The sequence below is a fragment of the Oncorhynchus nerka genome, linkage group LG2 (genome assembly GCF_034236695.1).
Source record: "Oncorhynchus nerka isolate Pitt River linkage group LG2, Oner_Uvic_2.0, whole genome shotgun sequence".
Lineage (NCBI taxonomy): Eukaryota > Metazoa > Chordata > Actinopteri > Salmoniformes > Salmonidae > Oncorhynchus > Oncorhynchus nerka.
This window is the reverse complement of record NC_088397.1, coordinates 14,823,502-14,847,112: the sequence shown is the minus strand read 5'-3', so window position 1 is coordinate 14,847,112 and position 23,611 is coordinate 14,823,502. Positions and strand designations below refer to the sequence as shown.

The 23,611-nt window shown below is 45.8% G+C and overlaps 1 protein-coding gene across 1 annotated transcript in view; it reads left to right on the top strand.

The window, feature by feature from the left end:
* LOC115126956 (prolactin receptor-like) overlaps window positions 1–23,611 on the top strand; it is a 65,816-nt gene that overhangs the window by 34,627 nt on the left and 7,578 nt on the right. The window contains exons 2-3 of the mRNA XM_065023666.1: window positions 13,753–13,865; window positions 21,931–22,072. Coding sequence (XP_064879738.1) covers window positions 13,753–13,865; window positions 21,931–22,072 — 255 coding nt within the window. The remainder of the gene's footprint in view (window positions 1–13,752; window positions 13,866–21,930; window positions 22,073–23,611) is intronic.

Here is a 23,611-nt window from a genome sequence, read left to right as displayed (position 1 = left end):
CCAAGATGCTTATTGAATTATTGGATTATATTGGAATTTAATCATTTATCCAGAGCGAAATGCCTAACACAATACATAACACAGGACGCATTCCAGATGGGCCTTTAACCATATCACTCCTCAGCTTAAATTGTCTCCACCCAAGCTACCTAATAGTTTATCGGTGGCGTATATGTCTAAGACGTCATCAATGGGGCAGTCACATGTGTTTGTGAGACAAAGGTCCTGAGTCCCAGTCTAGATGTGAGCTGGTAAGGTAAGAAGATGTCCGTTAAACAAGCCCAGTGACCTCCTTCACATTATGCACAATGACCTCCTTCACATTATAAACAATGACCTCCTTCACATTATGCACAATGACCTCCTTCACATTATGCACAATGACCTCCTTCATATTATGCACAGTGACCTCCTTCACATTATGCACAATGACCTCCTTCACATTATGCACAGTGACCTCCTTCACATTATGCACAATGACCTCCTTCACATTATGCACAATGACCTCCTTCACATTATGCACAGTGATCTCCTTCACATTATGCACAATGACCTCCTTCACATTATGCATAATGACCTCCTTCACATTATGCACAGTGACCTCCTTCACATTATGCACAATGACCTCCTTCACATTATGCACAATGACCTCCTTCACATTATGCACAATGACAGTAGTAGCAAAGCAGCATTACAGGCAAACTCTATAACTCTATCACAGATAGTAAGATGACTACAAAGGTCCCCAGGCATTATGAGAACCATTCTACTCAAAACAATCTTCATAGTAATGACAGGTCTGTGATCTCACTACCCTCAAGGACCATCATTATAATAATGACAGGTCTGTGATTTCTCCAACCTCAAGGACCATCATTATAGTAATGACAGGTCTGTGATCTCACTACCCTCAAGGACCATCATTATAATAATGACAGGTCTGTGATTTCTCCAACCTCAAGGACCATCATTATAGTAATGACAGGTCTGTGATTTTAGGATATTGTCCCTATATCCCATATTGTCCCTATATCCCATATTGTCCCTATATCCCATATTGTCTCTATATCCCATATTGTCTCTATATCCCATATTGTCTCTATATCCCATATTGTCCCATATCCCATATTGTCTCTATATCCCATATTGTCTCTATATCCCATATTGTCCCTATATCCCATATTGTCTCTATATCCCATATTGTCTCTATATCCCATATTGTCTCTATATCCCATATTGTCCCTATATCCCATATTGTCTCTATATCCCATATTGTCCCATATCCCATATTGTCTCTATATCCCATATTGTCCCTATATCCCATATTGTCTCTATATCCCATACTGTCCCATATCCCATATTGTCTCTATATCCCATATTGTCCCTATATCCCATATTGTCTCTATATCCCATATTGTCCCAATATCCCATATTGTCCTATATCCCATATTGTCCCATATCCCATATTGTCTCTATATCCCGTATTGTCTCTATATCCCATATTGTCTCTATATCCCATATTGTCCTATATCCCATATTGTCTCTATATCCCATATTGTCTCTATATCCCATATTGTCCTATATCCCATATTGTCTCTATATCCCATATTGTCTCTATATCCCATATTGTCTCTATATCCCATATTGTCTCTATATCCCATATTGTCTCTATATCCCATATTGTCTCTATATCCCATATTGTCCTATATCCCAAATTGTCTCTATATCCCATATTGTCTCTATATCCCATATTGTCTCTATATCCCATATTGTCTCTATACCACCATTGTTCCTGTTCCCAAGAAAGCTAAGGTAACTGAGCTAAACGACTACCGCCCCGTAGCACTCACTTCCGTCATCATGAAGTGCTTTGAGAGACTAGTCAAGGACCATATCACCTCCACCCTACCTGACACCCTAGACCCACTCCAATTTGCTTACCGCCCAAATAGGTCCACAGACGATGCAATCTCAACCACACTGCACACTGCCCTAACCCACCTGGACAAGAGGAATACCTATGTGAGAATGCTGTTCATCGACTACAGCTCGGCATTCAATACCATAGTACCCTCCAAGCTCGTCATCAAGCTCGAGACCCTGGGTCTCGACCCCGCCCTGTGCAACTGGGTACTGGACTTCCTGACGGGCCGCCCACAGGTGGTGAGGGTAGGCAACAACATCTCCTCCCCGCTGATCCTCAACACGGGGCCCCACAAGGGTGCGTTCTGAGCCCTCTCCTGTACTCCCTGTTCACCCACGACTGCGTGGCCATGCACGCCTCCAACTCAATCATCAAGTTTGCGGACGACACAACAGTGGTAGGCTTGATTACCAACAACGACGAGACGGCCTACAGGGAGGAGGTGAGGGCCCTCGGAGTGTGGTGTCAGGAAAATAACCTCACACTCAACGTCAACAAAACTAAGGAGATGATTGTGGACTTCAGGAAACAGCAGAGGGAACACCCCCTATCCACATCGATGGATCAGTAGTGGAGAGGGTAGCAAGTTTTAAGTTCCTCGGCATACACATCACAGACAAACTGAATTGGTCCACTCACACTGACAGCGTCGTGAAGAAGGCGCAGCAGCGCCTCTTCAACCTCAGGAGGCTGAAGAAATTCGGCTTGTCACCAAAAGCACTCACAAACTTCTACAGATGCACAATCGAGAGCATCCTGGCGGGCTGTATCACCGCCTGGTACGGCAACTGCTCCGCCCTCAACCGTAAGGCTCTCCAGAGGGTAGTGAGGTCTGCACAACGCATCACCGGGGGCAAACTACCTGCCCTCCAGGACACCTACACCACCCGATGTTACAGGAAGGCCATAAAGATCATCAAGGACATCAACCACCCGAACCACTGCCTGTTCACCCCGCTATCATCCAGAAGGCGAGGTCAGTACAGGTGCATCAAAGCTGGGACCGAGAGACTGAAAAACAGCTTCTATCTCAAGGCCATCAGACTGTTAAACAGCAATCACTAACATTGAGTGGCTGCTGCCAACACACTGTCATTGACACTGACCCAACTCCAGCCACTTTAATAATGGGAATTGATGGGAAATGATGTAAATATATCACTAGCCACTTTAAACAATGCTACCTTATATAATGTTACTTACCCTACATTATTCATCTCATATGCATATGTATATACTGTACTCTAGATCATCGACTGCATTCTTATGTCACTAGCCACTTTAACTATGCCACTTTGTTTACTTTGTCTACATACTCATCTCATATGTATATACTGTACTCGATACCATCTACTGTATGCTGCTCTGTACCATCACTCATTCATATATCCTTATGTACATATTCCTTATCCCCTTACACTGTGTATAAGACAGTAGTTTTGGAATTGTTAGTTAGATTACTTGTTGGTTATCACTGCATTGTCGGAACTAGAAGCACAAGCATTTCGCTACACTCGCATTAACATCTGCTAACCATGTGTATGTGACAAATAAAATTTGATTTGATTTGATTTTATATCCCATATTGTCTCTATATCCCATATTGTCCTATATCCCATATTGTCTCTATATCCCATATTGTCTCTATATCCCATATTGTCTCTATATCCCATATTGTCCCTATATCCCATATTGTCCCAATATCCCATATTGTCTCTATATCCCATATTGTCTCTATATCCCATATTGTCCCTATATCCCATATTGTCCCAATATCCCATATTGTCCCTATATCCCATATTGTCTCTATATTCCATATTGTCTCTATATCCCATATTGTCCCTATATCCCATATTGTCCCAATATCCCATATTGTCTCTATATCCCATATTGTCTCCATATCCCATATTGTCTCTATATCCCATATTGTCTCTATATCCCATATTGTCTCCATATCCCATATTGTCTCCATATCCCATATTGTCCCTATATCCCTTATTGTCCCATATCCCATATTGTCCCTATATTCCATATTGTCCCTATATCCCATATTGTCCCATATCCCATATTGTCTCTATATCCCATATTGTCCCTATATCCCATATTGTCTCTATATCCCATATTGTCTCTATATCCCATATTGTCCCATATCCCATATTGTCTCTATATCCCATATTGTCTCTATATCCCATATTGTCCCATATCCCATATTGTCTCTATATCCCATATTGTCCCTATATCATATTTTGTCTCTATATCCCATATTGTCTCTATATCCCATATTGTCTCTATATCCCATATTCCCAGCTTTATTATTATATTCCCTGGATCTGAAAGTCCTCACTAATCTCAGAAAAAATATGTTGGTTTGTTATGTAAGTGAGAGAAAGTAGAACAGGGGATTAGTTGTTTCCAAGTCCATGGAAAATCATCTGTTACATTGATTTAATCTCCAGGTGTAATTGTGTGACCCAGCAATCGCCTTTTGTCCAGATCAGATAAGCCATGTGCCAAAACCTCTAAAAGAGAACATGTTGGCTCCCTGTTGTTGCTGCACAAGAGAGAGTTGTATTTGTAACCATGGAGAGCCTTCTCTTGGTACCAAGGTGACCACTTCTAATTTTTGTTTTGCTGCTGGACATGAAAAAAAAAAAAGATGTTCCATCAAAGTGGAGCAGCTTTACAGTCCAGTAACTCTTCTGGTGAAAGAGAGGCAAATAATACTCTGTGGGCAATATCAACTCCTTCTATCTTATTCAGAGAGGCTGAATGACGTGATGAATAAGGCTAAGTCTGTTTACCAGTGAGTTTTAAAGTGCAGTGGCAATGGCCAATCATTCTCTATGAGGCGTCTTTCATTACTGTCCTCAACTGCCGTTTGTAGAGTTAACTGGGGATGACAAGTTAAGATGGAATTGACTCCAACATACACTGTGTACTAAGCATCCTATGTGATGGCACAGCAAAATGTCAATGTCAGTTGCACATATGTAGTGTATTGGCTTGGACACTACACTGGGCCATGACCCTATGCCTTAGGATCCGTATTTGGGTCACAGTACTGCACCACGAGACTGTCTACCTGGGTTCTAAAAAGAGATTAAAGGTTTCTGAGTAGGAGGCTATTTTGAGGAGGTCTTCAGGCGATGTTGTGAGGGCCATTGAAAGAGTTTTAGTAGGTCAAAATGTCATCAGAGATTTGTCTGAGGACAAAGAGCTCTAATGGAATGTTGGCAGAGTTCCAGTGTTCCCTGAGGTGAGTTCAACAAGTGTTCTACTTGCAGCAAACATGTTTCTTAGTTACAATTTCAGTTGAACATTCCAAAATGTCACGGTTAAACGAACAGATCATTTTTGTAAGGATAACTGTTGCAGTTTAGCAATAATAATCAAACTGCAAATTACTTTTCTGTTCCCACTACATGTAATAGCCACATTAATGGCCACATGATCATTCCTAGTGACAGTTTTAGGGGGACCCTTCTGAATTCTGGATTAGCTTTTCCTCGAGGGCCGTTGCGGACGCTGGTTGCAGTTGGACTGCTAGCGGTAAGGACCGGCGGTAAGTACCACTAGCCAACATCAGTTGGACTGCTAGTGGTAAGGACCACTAGCCAACATCAGTTGGACTGCTAGTGGTAAGGACCACTAGCCAACATCAGTTGGACTGCTAGCGGTAAGGACCACTAGCCAACATCAGTTGGACTGCTAGTGGAAAGGACCACTAGCCAACATCAGTTGGACTGCTAGCGGTAAGGACCACTAGCCAACATCAGTTGGACTGCTAGCGGTAAGGACCACTAGCCAACATCAGTTGGACTGCTAGTGGTAAGGACCACTAGCCAACATCAGTTGGACTGCTAGCGGTAAGGACCACTAGCCAACATCAGTTGGACTGCTAGCGGTAAGGACCACTAGCCAACATCAGTTGGACTGCTAGTGGTAAGGACCGCTAGCCAACATCAGTTGGACTGCTAGTGGTAAGGACCGCTAGCCAACATCAGTTGGACTGCTAGCGGTAAGGACCGGCGGTAAGGACCGCTAGCCAACATCAGTTGGACTGCTAGTGGTAAGGACCGCTAGCCAACATCAGTTGGACTGCTAGCGGTAAGGACCGGCGGTAAGGACCACTAGCCAACATCAGTTGGACTGCTAGTGGTAAGGACCACTAGCCAACATCAGTTGGACTGCTAGTGGTAAGGACCACTAGCCAACATCAGTTGGACTGCTAGCGGTAAGGACCACTAGCCAACATCAGTTGGACTGCTAGCGGTAAGGACCACTAGCCAACATCAGTGGGACTGCTAGTGGTAAGGACCGCTAGCCAACATCAGTTGGACTGCTAGTGGTAAGGACCGCTAGCCAACATCAGTTGGACTGCTAGCGGTAAGGACCGGCGGTAAGGACCGCTAGCCAACATCAGTTGGACTGCTAGCGGTAAGGACCGCTAGCCAACATTAGTTGGACTGCTAGCGGTAAGGACCGGCGGTAAGGACTGCTAGCCAACATCAGTTGGACTGCTAGCGGTAAGGACCGGCGGTAAGGACAGCTAGCCAACATCAGTTAGACTGCTAGCGGTAAGGACCGGTGGTAAGGACCGCTAGCCAACATCAGTTAGACTGCTAGTGGTACGGACCGGCGGTATGGACCGCTAGCCAACATCAGTTAGACTGCTAGCGGTAAGGACCGGTGGTAAGGACCGCTAGCCAACATCAGTTGGACTGCTAGCGGTAAGGACCGGCGGTAAGAACCGCTAGCCAACATCAGTTGGACTGCTAGCGGTAAGGACCGGCGGTAAGGACAGCTAGCCAACATCAGTTGGACTACTAGCGGTAAGGACCGGAGGTAAGGACCGCTAGCCAACATCAGTTGGACTGCTAATGGTAAGGACCGCTAGCCAACATCAGTTGGACTGCTAGTGGTAAGGACCGCTAGCCAACATCAGTTGGACTGCTAGCGGTAAGGACCGGCGGTAAGGACCGCTAGCCAACATCAGTTGGACTGCTAGTGGTAAGGACCGCTAGCCAACATCAGTTGGACTGCTAGCGGTAAGGACCGGCGGTAAGGACAGCTAGCCAACATCAGTTAGACTGCTAGCGGTAAGGACCGGTGGTAAGGACCGCTAGCCAACATCAGTTAGACTGCTAGTGGTACGGACCGGCAGTATGAACCGCTAGCCAACATCAGTTAGACTGCTAGCGGTAAGGACCGGCGGTAAGGACCGCTAGCCAACATCAGTTGGACTGCTAGTGGTAAGGACCGCTAGCCAACATCAGTTGGACTGCTAGCGGTAAGGACCGGCGGTAAGGACCGCTAGCCAACATCAGTTGGACTGCTAGCGGTAAGGACCACTAGCCAACATCAGTTGGACTGCTAGTGGTAAGGACCGCTAGCCAACATCAGTTGGACTGCTAGTGGTAAGGACCGCTAGCCAACATCAGTTGGACTGCTAGCGGTAAGGACCGGCGGTAAGGACCGCTAGCCAACATCAGTTGGACTGCTAGCGGTAAGGACCGGCGGTAAGGACAGCTAGCCAACATCAGTTAGACTGCTAGCGGTAAGGACCGGTGGTAAGGACCGCTAGCCAACATCAGTTAGACTGCTAGTGGTACGGACCGGCAGTATGAACCGCTAGCCAACATCAGTTAGACTGCTAGCGGTAAGGACCGGCGGTAAGGACCGCTAGCCAACATCAGTTGGACTGCTAGTGGTAAGGACCGCTAGCCAACATCAGTTGGACTGCTAGCGGTAAGGACCGGCGGTAAGGACCGCTAGCCAACATCAGTTGGACTGCTAGCGGTAAGGACCACTAGCCAACATCAGTTGGACTGCTAGTGGTAAGGACCGCTAGCCAACATCAGTTGGACTGCTAGTGGTAAGGACCGCTAGCCAACATCAGTTGGACTGCTAGCGGTAAGGACCGGCGGTAAGGACCGCTAGCCAACATCAGTTGGACTGCTAGCGGTAAGGACCGGCGGTAAGGACAGCTAGCCAACATCAGTTAGACTGCTAGCGGTAAGGACCGGTGGTAAGGACCGCTAGCCAACATCAGTTAGACTGCTAGTCGTACGGACCGGCGGTATGGACCGCTAGCCAACATCAGTTAGACTGCTAGCGGTAAGGACCGGTGGTAAGGACCGCTAGCCAACATCAGTTGGACTGCTAGCGGTAAGGACCGGCGGTAAGAACCGCTAGCCAACATCAGTTGGACTGCTAGCGGTAAGGACCGGCGGTAAGGACAGCTAGCCAACATCAGTTGGACTACTAGCGGTAAGGACCGGCGGTAAGGACCGCTAGCCAACATCAGTTGGACTGCTAATGGTAAGGACCGCTAGCCAACATCAGTTGGACTGCTAGTGGTAAGGACCGCTAGCCAACATCAGTTGGACTGCTAGCGGTAAGGACCGGCGGTAAGGACCGCTAGCCAACATCAGTTGGACTGCTAGTGGTAAGGACCGCTAGCCAACATCAGTTGGACTGCTAGCGGTAAGGACCGGTGGTAAGGACCGCTAGCCAACATCAGTTAGACTGCTAGTGGTACGGACCGGCAGTATGAACCGCTAGCCAACATCAGTTAGACTGCTAGCGGTAAGGACCGGCGGTAAGGACCGCTAGCCAACATCAGTTGGACTGCTAGTGGTAAGGACCGCTAGCCAACATCAGTTGGACTGCTAGCGGTAAGGACCGGCGGTAAGGACCGCTAGCCAACATCAGTTGGACTGCTAGTGGTAAGGACCGCTAGCCAACATCAGTTGGACTGCTAGCGGTAAGGACCGGCGGTAAGGACCACTAGCCAACATCAGTTGGACTGCTAGCGGTAAGGACCGGCGGTAAGGACAGCTAGCCAACATCAGTTGGACTGCTAGCGGTAAGGACCGGCGGTAAGGACCGCTAGCCAACATCAGTTAGACTGCTAGTGGTAAGGACCGGCGGTAAGGACCGGCGGTATGGACCGCTAGCCAACATCAGTTGGACTGCTAGCGGTAAGAACCGGCGGTAAGGACCGCTAGCCAACATCAAACTGATTTTGAGGGGATCAAATAAAACTCATTTCATAAGTTGAAGAATGACAAACAAAAGGTGTAATGTGTCTGCACGCAAAAAGATCTCTCATAAATCTTACTTCATTTTCCTTTTCTTTTCGTTATTATTTTCACTTCATCTGGGATAGCGTACACAGACGTTTTGGCTCTGCAGCCTTATTCCGTGTGTAGGTACAATTTTATTTGAGTTGACAACCACATTTGCAGGGAACACAAGTGAGCAACCGATGAGCAGCAGGTGCTTCTAATCAGGGTTGCCACTCATCTTCCAATCAGTGATGTAGCTTTTCTGGCCTACCTGTATACACATTACAGTCAGAAAGAAATACAGAATTATAGGGTATGGGAGTGGGCACGAAGTCAATTGAGGACATCAGGCGTGAACCATTCAGTTGAAGAATGCTCATGTTTCTTGCTGTGGAAATCTCTGGCAGACATGAAAGCAGGCTAGCAGATATGATGATGATGATCGATGGTTGGAGACTGAAACACTTGCAGTAGCCTAAGCAACTATTGGAAAGGTTACCCAATCTCCGAAAAGTTCACCCAGTCTCTCTAGGAAATTGTGGAACTTCCCTACCGCAAAGAATTTGAATAAACAATTATACAAAATAATTAGGTGAGTGCTTTTATTTGTCCTGTTTCACACATGTAAAAGTGTGTATTATACATGTACACTGAGTGTACAAAACATTCAGAACACCATGGCAGACTGACCAGGTGAATCCAGGTGAAATCTATGATCCCTTATTGATGTCACTTTTTAACTCCACTTCAATCAGTGTAGATGAAGGGGAGGATTTTTAAGCCTTAAGACAATTGAGACATGGATTGTGCATGTGCCATTCAGAGGGGAATGGACAAGACAAAAGATATGTGTCTTTTGAACGGGGTATGGTAGTAGGTGCCAGTGTGTCAAGATCTGCTACGCTGTTGGGTTTTTAACACTGAACAGTTTCCCGTTTGTATCAAGAATGGTCCACCACACAACAGTGGGAAGGATTAGAGTCAAAAGCATCCCTGTGGAATGCTTTCAACACCTTGTAGAGTCCATGCTCTGACGAATTGAGGCTGTTCTGAGCGCAAAAGGGGGTGCAACTCAATATTAGGAAGGTGTTCCTAATGTTTTGTATAGCACAGGGTCAAGGAGCTAGTTCTGTTCCTGTGACAGTTGTCTGGGATGCTGTTCTGCCGTCTCAGACATTAAGTCCCTACATAGTTCATCATTTTAACCTACTTAACCATGCAAACCTCATGTGAGCGCCTCCCTCCGGACCACAGTCAAGTGGAGTTACTCATATATACAGTAGCAATACAGTACACTGGTGTCTGGTAGAGCTACGCTTTTTGAATGAAATCCAACTGTTCCAAGGTTCAACTCAACCGACCATTGGCTTTGTGGCCAATGAGTAGACATATTTATAAATCAGTTTTTTTTACAGTGTAACTGTTGTCTTTACTAATTCGTCTGTTGAGTCAGGTGGTCAGTTGATCAGTTGACCAAAAAGACATGGAGAGCCCATAGCACACGGCGGAGGGGAGGGCTAGAACAGGTTCACTTGAAAAGGATTCCCCTTTCAGGGTAGCGGGTTATTGTGCATCCCTGTGGTTGGCTGAACACTAGCTGTAGGTCGCTGTCACTCATAAGGTGTTACAGGGTGACCAGATACTCCTGCTTGGGACAGAATAAGAGAGGGAGAGAAAAAGAGACCATATTTCCCTCAGATTACACAGACCCACAAAGAATTTGAAAACAATTACAATTTTGATAAACTCCCATATATATTGGGTGAAATACCACAGTGTGCCATCACAGCAGCAAGATGAGTGACCTGTTGCCACAAGAAAAGGGCAACTATCAAGGCACAAGGTGAGACCCAAATAAAGACACAGGAGGCGGATGGTTGGAGTCTTACAATGTGTATTAAACCAAAGGGTTAGGCAAGAGAATGGTCGTGGACAGGCAAAAGGTCAAAACCAGATCAGAGTCCAGGAGGTACAGAGTGGCAGACAGGCTCGTGGTCAAGGCAGGCAGAATGGTCAGGCAGGCGGGTACAAAGTCCAGAAACAGGCAAGGGTCAAAACTGAGAGGACTAGAAAAAGGAGAATTGCCAAAAGCAGGAGAAGGGAAAAACACTGGTAGACTTGGAAACATACAAGACGAACTGGCACAGGGAGACAGGAAACACAGGGATAAATACACTGGGGAAAACAAGCCACACCTGGAGGGGGTGGAGACAATCACAGGAACAGGTGAAACAGATCCGGGCGTGACAGCAACCAGTGAAGAACAAACACCATTGTAAATACAACACCATGTTTATGTTTATTTATTTTCCCTTTTGTACTTTAACTAATTGCACATCATTACAACACTGTATATAGACATAATATGACATATGAAATGTCTTTATTATTTTGGAACCTTTGTGAGTGTAATGTTTACCGTTATTTTTTAAATTCTATTTCACTTTTGTTTATTATCTATTATGTAAACATATGTTTCCCATGCCAGTAAAGCCCTTTGAATGAATTGAGAGAATGAGAGACAGCCGATCCTTTCTTATCCTCCAGCTCCCGAGGGCAGCCCAAGCTGTGAGGCTGCAGCTTGGGAAGGAGGGGGAAAAGGAAGGGGAAGCTTGGGAAGGAGGGGGAAAAGGAAGGGGCAGCTTGGGAAGGAGGGGGTGAAGGAAGGGGCAGCTTGGGAAGGAGGGGGATAAGGAAGGGGCAGCTTGGGAAGGAGGGGGAAAAGGAAGGGGCAGCTTGGGAAGGAGGGGGAAAAGGAAGGGGCAGCTTGGGAAGGAGGGGGAAAAGGAAGGGACAGCTTGGGAAGGAGGGGGGAAAAGGAAGGGGCAGCTTGGGAAGGAGGGGGAGAAGGAAGGGGCAGCTTGGGAAGGAGGGGGAAAAGGAAGGGGCAGCTTGGGAAGGAGGGGGAAAAGGAAGGGGCAGCTTGGGAAGGAGGGGGAAAAGGAAGGGGCAGCTTGGGAAGGAGGGGGAAAAGAAAGGGGCAGCTTGGGAAGGAGGGGGAGAAGGAAGGGGCAGCTTGGGAAAGAGGGGGAAAAGGAAGGGGCAGCTTGGGAAGGAGGGGGAGAAGGAAGGGGCAGCTTGGGAAGGAGGGGGAAAAGGAAGGGGCAGCTTGGGAAGGAGGGGGAGAAGGAAGGGGCAGCTTGGGAAGGAGGGGGAAAAGGAAGGGGCAGCTTGGGAAGGAGGGGGAAAAGGAAGGGGCAGCTTGGGAAGGAGGGGGAGAAGGAAGGGGCAGCTTGGGAAGGAGGGGGGGAAAGGAAGGGGCAGCTTGGGAAGGAGGGGGGAAAGGAAGGGGCAGCTTGGGAAGGAGGGGGAAAAGGAAGGGGCAGCTTGGGAAGGAGGGGGAAAAGGAAGGGGCAGCTTGGGAAGGAGGGGGAGAAGGAAGGGGCAGCTTGGGAAGGAGGGGGGAGAAGGAAGGGGCAGCTTGGGAAGGAGGGGGAGAAGGAAGGGGCTGCTTGGTGAAGGATGTGGGCGGGGGCAAAAAGCACCAGCCTCTGAGCGGATCAGGGGTTTGAGCAGTGACGTACACTCTTGAAATGGTTCTTCGGCTGTCCCCTTAGGAAAACCCTTTGAAGAACCCTTTTTGGTTGCAGGTAGAAAGAACCCTTTTGAGGGATAGAGGCCAAGGGCTGGGGATAGAGTCCGGGGGCAGGGGCTGGGGATAGAGGCCGGGGGCAGGGGCTGGGGATAGAGGCCGAGGGCAGGGGCTGGGGATAGAGGCCGGGGGCAGGGGATAGAGGCCGAGGGCAGGGGCTGGGGATAGAGGCCGGGGGCTGGGGATAGAGGCAGGGGCTGGGGATAGAGGCCAGGGGCTGGGGTTAGAGGCCGGGGGCAGGGGCTGGGGATAGAGGCCGGGGGCAGGGGCTGGGGATAGAGGAGGAGAGGCAGGTGACTTGCTTCAGCCACAGATCAAAAAGCCGATTATCCCCAATGTCTGATGACATAGGGACCGGTGGGAGTTGTTTGGAGCAAATCTCTTATCTTTCTTGATGTCCATTTTAAGCTGTTAAGCTTTTTTGGTGCAGTATTTGTCTTTAGAGTATAGTTCTAAAAGGCTTGATATCTAGTGCTCAAATGCTCAAACTTTACTGGGCTTTTTTCGGAACACGTGTCACCATGTTCTGACTGCTGTGTCACCAGATGACCCTCCAAACAGCCTCAAACAGTCCACCACCAACTGAAACAGTAAACTAGGATCACTGAAATCACCTCAGAATCACAAAACCTGTCCTTAAAGTGAAAGTTTAGGAAATCAGAATGAGCACCTTTGAGTAATATTACAAATACATTTACTTTGCTTTTATTTACCGTTTTATCTTTACTTACCGCTGATAACCAGACAGCCAAATTAAATAATTAGCCCCTCAGCGCTAACATTGGACAATGGCCGGTCCTACATGACTAAGTGAGCTCTGTGGTCTTTTCCAAGGGGCTTCTATAACTGAATAAATGTACATTAGTCTTGATTAGTAGAATAAGCTACTACTCTCTAGCTCTATTTAACTCCCAGTCTGCCATCATGAATAGTCTTGAGATGAGAGGCACTGGCTTGGGCTTGTCAGACTTGACCCAGGGAATTATACACAGGCACAGGAACACACACACACAGGTCCATCTGTTCCCAGGGGGATTTGAATCAGGGGATGAACCCAGATGTTGATGACTATATAAATACACAGTAGGCCCCCAGTCAGATGTGTAACTGTATCCTGTGTGTGTGTGTGTGTGCGCGTGCGTGCATGTGTGCATGTGTGTTGGCAGATCGTTGGAGAACAGCTGTGTGATGCTGTGGCTGCTGGTCCTTGTCCTGCCTGGGGTAGCATGCAGTGCCCTGACCCAGAACCTTCTACAGCCAGACAATGACCACAGAGACGGTGAGTCACACATCCCACTACACCCTGACCTCAAAGTCCACTAGATAGACTGTGTCTCTGTGGGTGCCTCTGTGTATCTCTGTGGGTGTCTCTGTGTATCTCTGTGGGTGTCTCTGTGTATCTCCGTGGGTGTCTCTGTGTATCTCTGTGGGTGTCTCTGTATCTCTGTGTGTGTCTCTGTGGGTGCCTCTGTGTATCTCTGTGGGTGTCTGTGTATCTCTGTAGGTGCCTCTGTGTATCTCTGTGGGTGTCTCTGTGTATCTCTGGGTGTCTGTGTATCCTAATGGGTGTCTCTATGTATCTCTTTGGCTGCCTGTGTATCTCTGTGGGTGTCTCTGTGTATCTCTGTGGGTGTCTCTGTGTGTCTCTGTGGGTGTCTGTGTATCTCTATGGGTGTCTCTGTGTATCTCTTTCGGTGCCTGCGTATCTCTGTGGGTGTCTCTGTGTATCTCTGTGGCTGTCTCTGTGTATCTCTGTGGGTGTCTCTGTGTATCTCTGTGTATCTCTGGGTGTCTGTGTATCCTTATGGGTGTCTCTATGTATCTCTTTGGCTGCCTGTGTATCTCTGTGGGTGTCTCTGTGTATCTCTGTGGGTGTCTCTGTGAATCTCTGTGTATCTCTGTGGGTGTCTCTGTGTATCTCTTTGGGTGTCTCTGTGTATATCTGTGTATCTCTGTGGGTGTCTCTGTGTATCTTTGTGGGTGTTTCTGTGTATCTCTGTGGGTGTCTCTGTGTATCTCTGTGGGTGTCTCTGTGTATCTCTGTGGGTGTCTCTGTGTATCTCTGTAGGTGTCTGTGTATCTCTGTGGGTGTCTCTGTGTATCTCTGTAGGTGTCTCTGTGTATCTCTGTGGGTGTCTCTGTGGGTGTCTCTGTGTATCTCTGTAGGTGTCTCTGTGTATCTCTGTGGGTGTCTCTCTGTATCTCTGTAGGTGTCTCTGTGTATCTCTGTGGGTGTCTCTGTGTGTCTCTTTGGCTGTATCTGTGTCTCTGTGTGTCTCTCTGTGCAGTAGTCGCAACATTGCGGTCCAATTGACATTGGATTCTATTTCTGGTGCCACCCATTCCACTTTGTTTGGGCAAAGGAGGTAATTCCTGTCGTTCCATGGGTTCAGTCTGTATGGCACCCATTTGTTGTTTGTTGAGCAGCGTTCAGTTCAAGAGAAAAATGTCTAAATTCTCAGAAGTGGACACAGAGAGCCCAGTGTGCCCCATTGAATCAGCCACTGCCATGCTTAAGACCAAATGTCTTGCTGGTGGCTCTCTCTTTAGAAACGGTCCAGGGACTTCCGATGTTGTTTGTTCTTTTGTAGTGTGGAATACTTTACAACAGTGTTCTTCAGTCCAGGTGGTACCCAGGTTTTAGTTACAGTAAGTGCATCACCACTTGATTAAACTAATCACGGGCTTGCTGATTAGGTAAATCAATAATTAGATAACTAGTTACATTTATAATAAATTGTGTTTATTCTAGGATGTAAAAATGCCTCCACAGTCCACACCCTTGTCGACCAGGACTGAAGAGATTTTCTTATTCAGTCACTTGGGTTTATTACGCAGCATTTTCATCCTTCCTGTGGAAAACATTTAACTGAAACAAAAGTAGGCAGTGCTTCTAATTCTGTTGTCTCGTTCCCCCTCCAGTCTGAGTAACAGATGTGGGGCAGGCAGCAATCCTCTCATTGTGGAACCTGGTCGTCAGCTTGTCATTTGTGTGATACCCTGCTCTTCGCTGCTTGTTCAGTGAATAAAACAGAACATGAGTTGTGAATTATATATCAGGCCTACCTGCCTGCCGGCCCCCACGGACAGAGCAACGCTGCCTCTCCAGAGGGAGGAAGACAGCTGGTCTGGTTAAACCTTGATATCGGTTTATGGAAGCGACTGAATAATCATATACTTAGCTGAGCTGCTGAAGTACCAGTTTGTTCCTGGTTAAGCCATCTGCTTAGCCTGCTAGTTGTTAAAGTAAGGCAGCAGTTGTTGAGCTAAGGTAACGGTGTATTAGACTATTTCCACCATCTTCCCCTTACATGAGTTTATCATCGTCAGATAATGTGTCTGCATGTAAACTCATTCAGGGAGAATAGGGTGGAGAGAAGGACATGAAGTCTATTCTACTACGTCCTACACGGTCTGGTCTGTGTACCCTGCAGCTCTTCAGAACTCACAGTGGGAGACTCATCATGGACAATGTGGCCAGTACAGTACAGTACAATACATTCCCTTTTGACAGAACAGACGCTTGATCAAGGACAGAAGGGAACAAATGAGTGACATTTTCAGTGTGCTCCATTTAGTAAGATGAATATTCAATTTGCCGGTGCTAAAAATGCTAGTGTTGTTGTTGCATTTTGGATAAAACATTATGCAGTCAAGAAACCAATCTTAAGACTTACTTTATATATATGTATGTATGTACAGTGGGGCAAAAAAGTATTTAGTCAGCCACCAATTGTGCAAGTTCTCCCACTTAAAAAGATGAGAGAGGCCTGTAATTTTCATCATAGGTACACTTCAACTATGACAGACAAAATGAGAAAAAAAATCCAGAAAATCACATTGTAGGATTTTTTAATGAATTTATATGCAAATGATGGTGGAAAATAAGTATTTGGTCAAGAACAAAAGTTTATCTCAATACTTTGTTATATACCCTTTGTTGGTAATGACAGAGGTCAAACGTTTTCTGTAAGTCTTCACAAGGTTTTCACACACTGTTGCTGGTATTTTGGCCCATTCCTCCATGCAGATCTCCTCTAGAGCAGTGATGTTTTGGGGCTGTTGCTGGGCAACACAGACTTTCAACTCCTTCCAAAGATTTTCTATGGGGTTGAGATCTGGAGACTGGCTAGGCCACTCCAGGACCTTGAAATGCTTCTTACGAAGCCACTCCTTCATTGCCCGGGCGGTGTGTTTGGGATCATTGTCATGCTGAAAGACCCAGCCACGTTTCATCTTCAATGCCCTTGCTGATGGAAGGAGGTTTTCACTCAAAATCTCACTATACATGGCCCCATTCATTCATTCCTTTACACGGATCAGTCGTCCTGGTCCCTTTGCAGAAGAACAGACCCAAAGCATGATGTTTCCACCCCCATGCTTCACAGTAGGTATGGTGTTCTTTGGATGCAACTTAGCATTCTTTGTCCTCCAAACACGACGAGTTGAGTTTTTACCAAAAAGTTATATTTTGGTTTCATCTGACCATATGACATTCTCCCAATCTTCTTCTGGATCATCCAAATGCTCTCTAGCAAACTTCAGACGGGCCTGCACATGTACTGGCTTAAGCAGGGGGACACGTCTGGCACTGCAGGATTTGAGTCCCTGGCGGCGTAGTGTGTTACTGATGGTAGGCTTTGTTACTTTGGTCCCAGCTCTCTGCAGGTCATTCACTAGGTCCCCACGTGGGGTTCAGGGATTTTTGCTCACCGTTCTTGTGATCATTTTGACCCCACGGGGTGAGATCTTGCATGGAGCCCCAGATCGAGGGAGATTATCAGTGGTCTTGTATGTCTTCCATTTCCTAATAATTGCTCCCACAGTTGATTTCTTCAAACCAAGCTGCTTACCTATTGCAGATTCAGTCTTCCCAGCCTGGTGCAGGTCTACAATTTTTTTTCTGGTGTCCTTTGACAGCTCTTTGGTCTTGGCCATAGTGGAGTTTGGAGTGTGACTGTTTGAGGTTGTGGACAGGTGTCTTTGATACTGATAACAAGTTCAAACAGGTGCCATTAATACAGGTAACGAGTGGAGGACAGAGGATCCTCTTAAAGAAGAAGTTACAGGTCTGTGAGAGCCAGAAATCTTGCTTGTTTGTAGGTGACCAAATACTTATTTTCCACGATAATTTGCAAATACATTCATTAAAAATCCTACAATGTGATTTTCTGGATTTTTTTTCTCACAGCACAGCCCCACTATTACCACAGTCATAGCACTAATACAGTGGAGGTACAGTAAGCTAGTCGTTCATAGTCTAATATGTAGCGGAGGTAAGCTCTCAGCTGGTTGTTCATAGTCTAATACGTAGCGGAGGTAAGCTCTCAGCTAGTCGTTCATAGTCTAATATGTAGCGGAGGTAAGCTCTCAGCTAGTTGTTCATAGTCTAATACGTAGCGGAGGTAAGCTCTCAGCTGGTTGTTCATAGTCTAATACGTAGCGGAGGTAAGCTCTCAGCTGGTTGTTCATAGTCTAATATGTAGCGGAGGTAAGCTCTCCGCTGGTTGTTCATAGTCTAATACGTAGCGGAGGTAATGTCTCAGCTGGTTGTTCATAGTCTAATACGTAGCGGAGGTAAGCTCTCAGCTGGTTGTCCATAGTCTAATACGTAGCGGAGGTAAGCTCTCAGCTGGTTGTTCATAGTCTAATACGTAGCGGAGGTAAGCTCTCAGCTGGTTGTTCATAGTCTAATACGTAGCGGAGGTAAGCTCTCAGCTGGTTGTTCATAGTCTAATACGTAGTGGAGGTAACCTCTCAGCTGGTTGTTCATAGTCTAATACGTAGTGGAGGTAAGCTCTCAGCTGGTTGTTCATAGTCTAATACGTAGCGGAGGTAAGCTCTCAGCTGGTTGTTCATAGTCTAAATGTAGCGGAGGTAAGCTCTCAGCTGGTTGTTCATAGTCTAATATGTAGCGGAGGTAAGCTCTCAGCTGGTTGTTCACAGTCTAATACGTAACGGAGGTAAGCTCTCAGCTGGTTGTTCATAGTCTAATATGTAGCGGAGGTAAGCTCTCAGCTAGTTGTTCATAGTCCAATACGTAGCGGAGGTAAGCTCTCAGCTGGTTGTTCATAGTCTTATATGTAGTGGAGCTCTCAGCTGGTTGTTCATAGTCTTAATATGTAGTGGAGGTAAGCCCTCAGCTGATTGTTTATAGTCTAATATGTAGTGGAGCTCTCAGCTGGTTGTTCATAGTCTAATATGTAGTGGAGCTCTCAGCTGGTTGTTCATAGTCTTAATATGTAGTGGAGGTAAGCCCTCAGCTGGTTGTTCATAGACTAATATGTAGTGGAGCTCTCAGCTGGTTGTTCATAGTCTAATATGTAGTGGAGCTCTCAGCTGGTTGTTCATAGTCTAATATGTAGTGGAGCTCTCAGCTGGTTGTTCATAGTCTAATGTGCAGTGGAGCTCTCAGCTGGTTGTTCATAGTCTAATATGTAGTGGAGCTCTCAGCTGGTTGTTCATAGTCTTAATATGTAGTGGAGGTAAGCCCTCAGCTGGTTGTTCATAGTCTAATATGTAGTGGAGCTCTCAGCTGGTTGTTCATAGTCTAATATGTAGTGGAGCTCTCAGCTGGTTGTTCATAGTCTAATGTGCAGTGGAGCTCTCAGCTGGTTGTTCATAGTCTAATATGTAGTGGAGCTCTCAGCTGGTTGTTCATAGTCTCAATATGTAGTGGAGGTAAGCCCTCAGCTGGTTGTTCATAGTTTAATATGTAGTGGAGCTCTCAGCTAGTTGAGGAGGTAAGCTCTCACAGCCCCGGTAGTGAACTAGCTGAACCATCAAACCACAGAAGGGAGTTGTTGCTGTCTGCTTTAGTGGTACTGACAGCTGAATTGACGTAGGACTGTGTGTAGGATAGGTTGGTGCTGGAGGGAGAACCATGGTATTGAACCAACCCAGACAGGGTATAGTTGAGACTGGAATGGGAAATACATGTCACAGTAAGGTGATTACTGCACTGCCCAGGAGGGAAGGAAGGGAGAAAATCCAGATCATATGAATGGGAGAAAACGTAGAGAGGACGAACATCTTCAGAGGCATTGTCGTCCTTTTTCTAAATCTAGTTTCCTCTACTTCCTTTTTACTGATATCTGCAGCTGGGATTAGCCAGAGGGTAATGGCTATTCACTACAGTAACAGTGTTAGTTGCACACACCCACATGTACACACACACACACATGCACACACACGTCACCTACAGACAGCTAGTCTCGCTCAGACAATGAGACCCCACCCACAAACACTGGCATATAGCTCTACTGTATTTTGACATCCTAGGAGGATGGTGGGAGGAGTTATAGGAGGATGGGCTCATTGTAATAGAGTCAAAGTTCCATGTATTCCATTGCAGCCATTACAATGAAAGGAACTGGAAAGAGGGATACCTAGTCAGTTGTACAACTGAATGCATTTAACTGAAATGTGTCTTCCACATTTAATCCAACCTGACATCCACGTCATCAATGAGACGGTCCTCCTATCGCTCCTCCCACCAGTATATTGACCCTCTGGTTGACACACCAGTATGTATGTTGACTTAGTATATAGACCCTATTTTCATCTTGTTCGTTGTTGTCATGAATAACTCATTATGTGCCTCAAATTCATACTTATGTAAATAAGATATTTCAGTTTTTTATTTTTAATAAATTAGAAAAAACTCTAAAAAGCTGTTTTCAGGTTTGTAGTTATGGGATATTGTGTGTAGATTGTTGAGGATTTTTTATTAATTAATTTTAGAATAAGGCTGTAACGTAACAAAATGTGGAAAAGGGGAAGGGGTCTGAATACTTTCCCAAAGCACTGTATGTGTGCCTCAAACACTGCCAAGCGTCTTTGAATAGGAAACTGCCAATGTCATATCTATCTAAAGTACACAGTGTCTGTACTGTTATATATGCCTGTCACATGTAGTCTATAAGGCCAGTTTCCAGAGTGGTCCTGTTTTCCTAGTAGGATTTTGTGATTCTGAAAAAATCCATTGACAAGGTTCTTTGTTTTTGTTTAATTTGCTGACTGACTGAGATTACTGGTCCATTAAGAAGTACAGTATGTAGTAATACTTCTCAATGGACCAGTAATCTCAGTCAGTCATTAGACAATGGGTAGGTCAAGGCCTGTTCTCTCTAGTGACCTCACCTCATTATAAGTCTCTCAACAGATGTTACCTGGATGCACCTCCACAGCAGGGAGTGTGTGTGTGTGTGTGTGTGTGTGTGTGTGTGTGTGTATTTGCGTGCGTGCGTGTGTGTGTATTTGCGTGCATGTGCGTTCGTGCGTGTGTGTGTGTGTGTGTGTGTGTGTGTGTGTGTGTGTGTGTGTGTGTGTGTGTGTGTGTGTGACACAAGTCAGTCTGTCACTACCCTACTGCCTCAAAAACACTGTATTTCCTGACATGGGAAATACTGTACATAGAACATTAACTGTCAATTGAACAGCCTTATTCAAGACGGTCATGTTTATTAGCCTTATAAAACTTGTCATGGTGTAATAGCCTCATAAAACATATCATGGGTTAATCATTAAAGAAAAATGTACTGTCTATACAATGTTTATCTCATAAGTGTCCACGTCACTGTAAGTTACATAATGTGCTTCTTCAGGGAAATAAATGGATTTAAACAGTAACTGTTTGTTCCAGTCAGCCTGAGTGTCACTGTTGGAGATGTAATCCTTCTCACGAGGTCCTGCTGTTTGATTTGGGGTTCAGTTCAGTTTCCTACCAGCTGCTGCTCTCAACAAGAGTCGTAAGACCAACCTGTATATTAGCTTCAACTTGTTTTTGGTGCAACTAGACCCCCCCTTCAGTGTGTGTGCTATGCTTTACAACTGTTTGTTTTCAAACATATGAGATCTCTGTTTCGAGTTCAATGACATAAGAAGAAAATAACTTCACAAAACACTTGTGTTCAAACTTCCTTAGTTTGTATCACATGGGCTTGTTCCAGCATCGCCATCCAGACAAACTCACCTCACCCTTTGTGAGATTCTATAATGGTTAACGGATTAACAGTTATTAGCGTTCGCCCAAATGTCATAAACCTGGATTAACAGTTTTTTGCGTTAGTCCAAATGTCATGAACCTGGATTTGAGTTTCCCTGACAACCAGGGCACCTGAGAGGCCTGGTGAAATGTTAAGAGGCTGATGTTTTATAATATGGATTATTTTGATAGCTGAATGATTTTGGCATGTATTTCTTCATGTTTATAAATTGTTGATCCGTGTATTCACCGAAGAAGTGCATAGAAAAATATATCAGTCTGTTAGAAAAAAGCAGACAGTGAATGCAGATATCCATAGAGACTGTTAGAGTCATTAACCTCTCGTTTTATCCCCCAGGTGCTGTTGCCGTGACGACCCGGCCCCACATCTACTACTGCCGCTCGCCCAACATGGAGGTCTTCACTTGCTGGTGGCATCCCCTTGACAACAACTCCGAGAGTGACGACAACGTCACCTACAGCCTCACCTACTCCTTAGAGTACGTACTATAACTGTACAGTGCATTCGTATTCAGACCCCTTGATCCACATGTTTTAAGTTACAGCCTTATTCTAAAATGGATTAAATAAAAATATGTCCTCCTCAATCTACACACAATACCCCATAATGACAAAGTTAAAACACAGCTATTTTCAGGTCTCTCCAGAGATGTTAGATCGGGTTCAGGTCCGGGATCTGGCTGGGCCTCTAAAGGACATTCAGAGACTTGACCCCGAAGCCACTCCTGCGTTGTGCTTAGGGTCGGTGTCTTGTTGGAAGGTGAACCTTTGTCCCAGTTTGAGGTCCTGAGTGCTCTGAAGCAGGTTTTCATCAAGGATCTCTCTGTACTTTGCTCTGTTCATCTTTCCCTCAATCCTGACTAGTCTCCCAGCCGCTGCCGCTGAAAAACATCCCTGCCACCATCATGCTTCACCGTAGGAGTGGTGCCAGGTTTCCTCCAGACGTGATGCTTGGCATTCAGGCCAAAGAGTTCAATCTTGGTTTCATCAGACCAGAGAATCTTGTTTCTCATGGTCTGAGAGTCCTTTAGGTGCCTTTTGGCAAACTCCAAGTGGGCTGTCATGTGCTTTTTACTGTGGAAAGACTTCCGTCTGGCCACTCTACCATAAAGGCCTGATTGGTGGAGTGCTGCAGAGATGGTTGTCCTTCTGGACGGTTCTCCCATCTCCACAGAGGAACTCTGGAGCTCTTTCAGAGTAACCATTGGGTTCTTGGTCACCTCCCAGACCAAGGCCCTTCTACCCCGATTGCTCAGCTCTAGGAAAAGTATTTGTGGTTCCATACTTCTTCCATTTCAGAACGATGGAGGCCACTGTGTTCTTGGGGACCTTCAATGCCGCATAAATGTTTTGGTACCCTTCCCCAGATCTGTGCCTCGACACAATCCGATCTCGAAGCTCTACAGACAATTCCTTAGACATCATGGCTTTTGCTCTGACATGCACTGACAACTGTGGGACCTTATATAGACAGGTGTGTTTTTTTTAAATTCTACCTTTATTTAACTAGGCAAGTCAGTTATGAACAAATTCTTATTTTCAATGGCAGCCTAGGAATGGCAGCCCAGTGAACTGCCTGTTCAGGGGCAGAATGACAGATTTGTACCTTGTCAGCTCGGAGGTTTGAACTTGCAACCTTCCGGTTACTAGTCCAACGCTCCAACGCTTAAATAAACCGGATTTGTGATTATGGTGTATTATGTGTAGATTGCTGAATTTTTTATTTTATTTAATCAATTTTAGAATAAGGCTGTAACGTAACAAAATGTGGAAAAAGACAAGGGGTCTGAATACTTTCCGAAGGCACTGTATATACACACACCAGGAACAATATACTGTATATGTACACACCATGTACTGTATACTGTATATATACACAGTACACACCTTGTACTCTCCTTGTTGCAGGATTATTAGAGGATAAAATCCTGCATTCATTAAAAAACACCTTGAAATACTCTAAGATTAATTTTTAATTTCAAGGCTTTTTCCCCCAGTAAATGCAGGTATTTTCATTC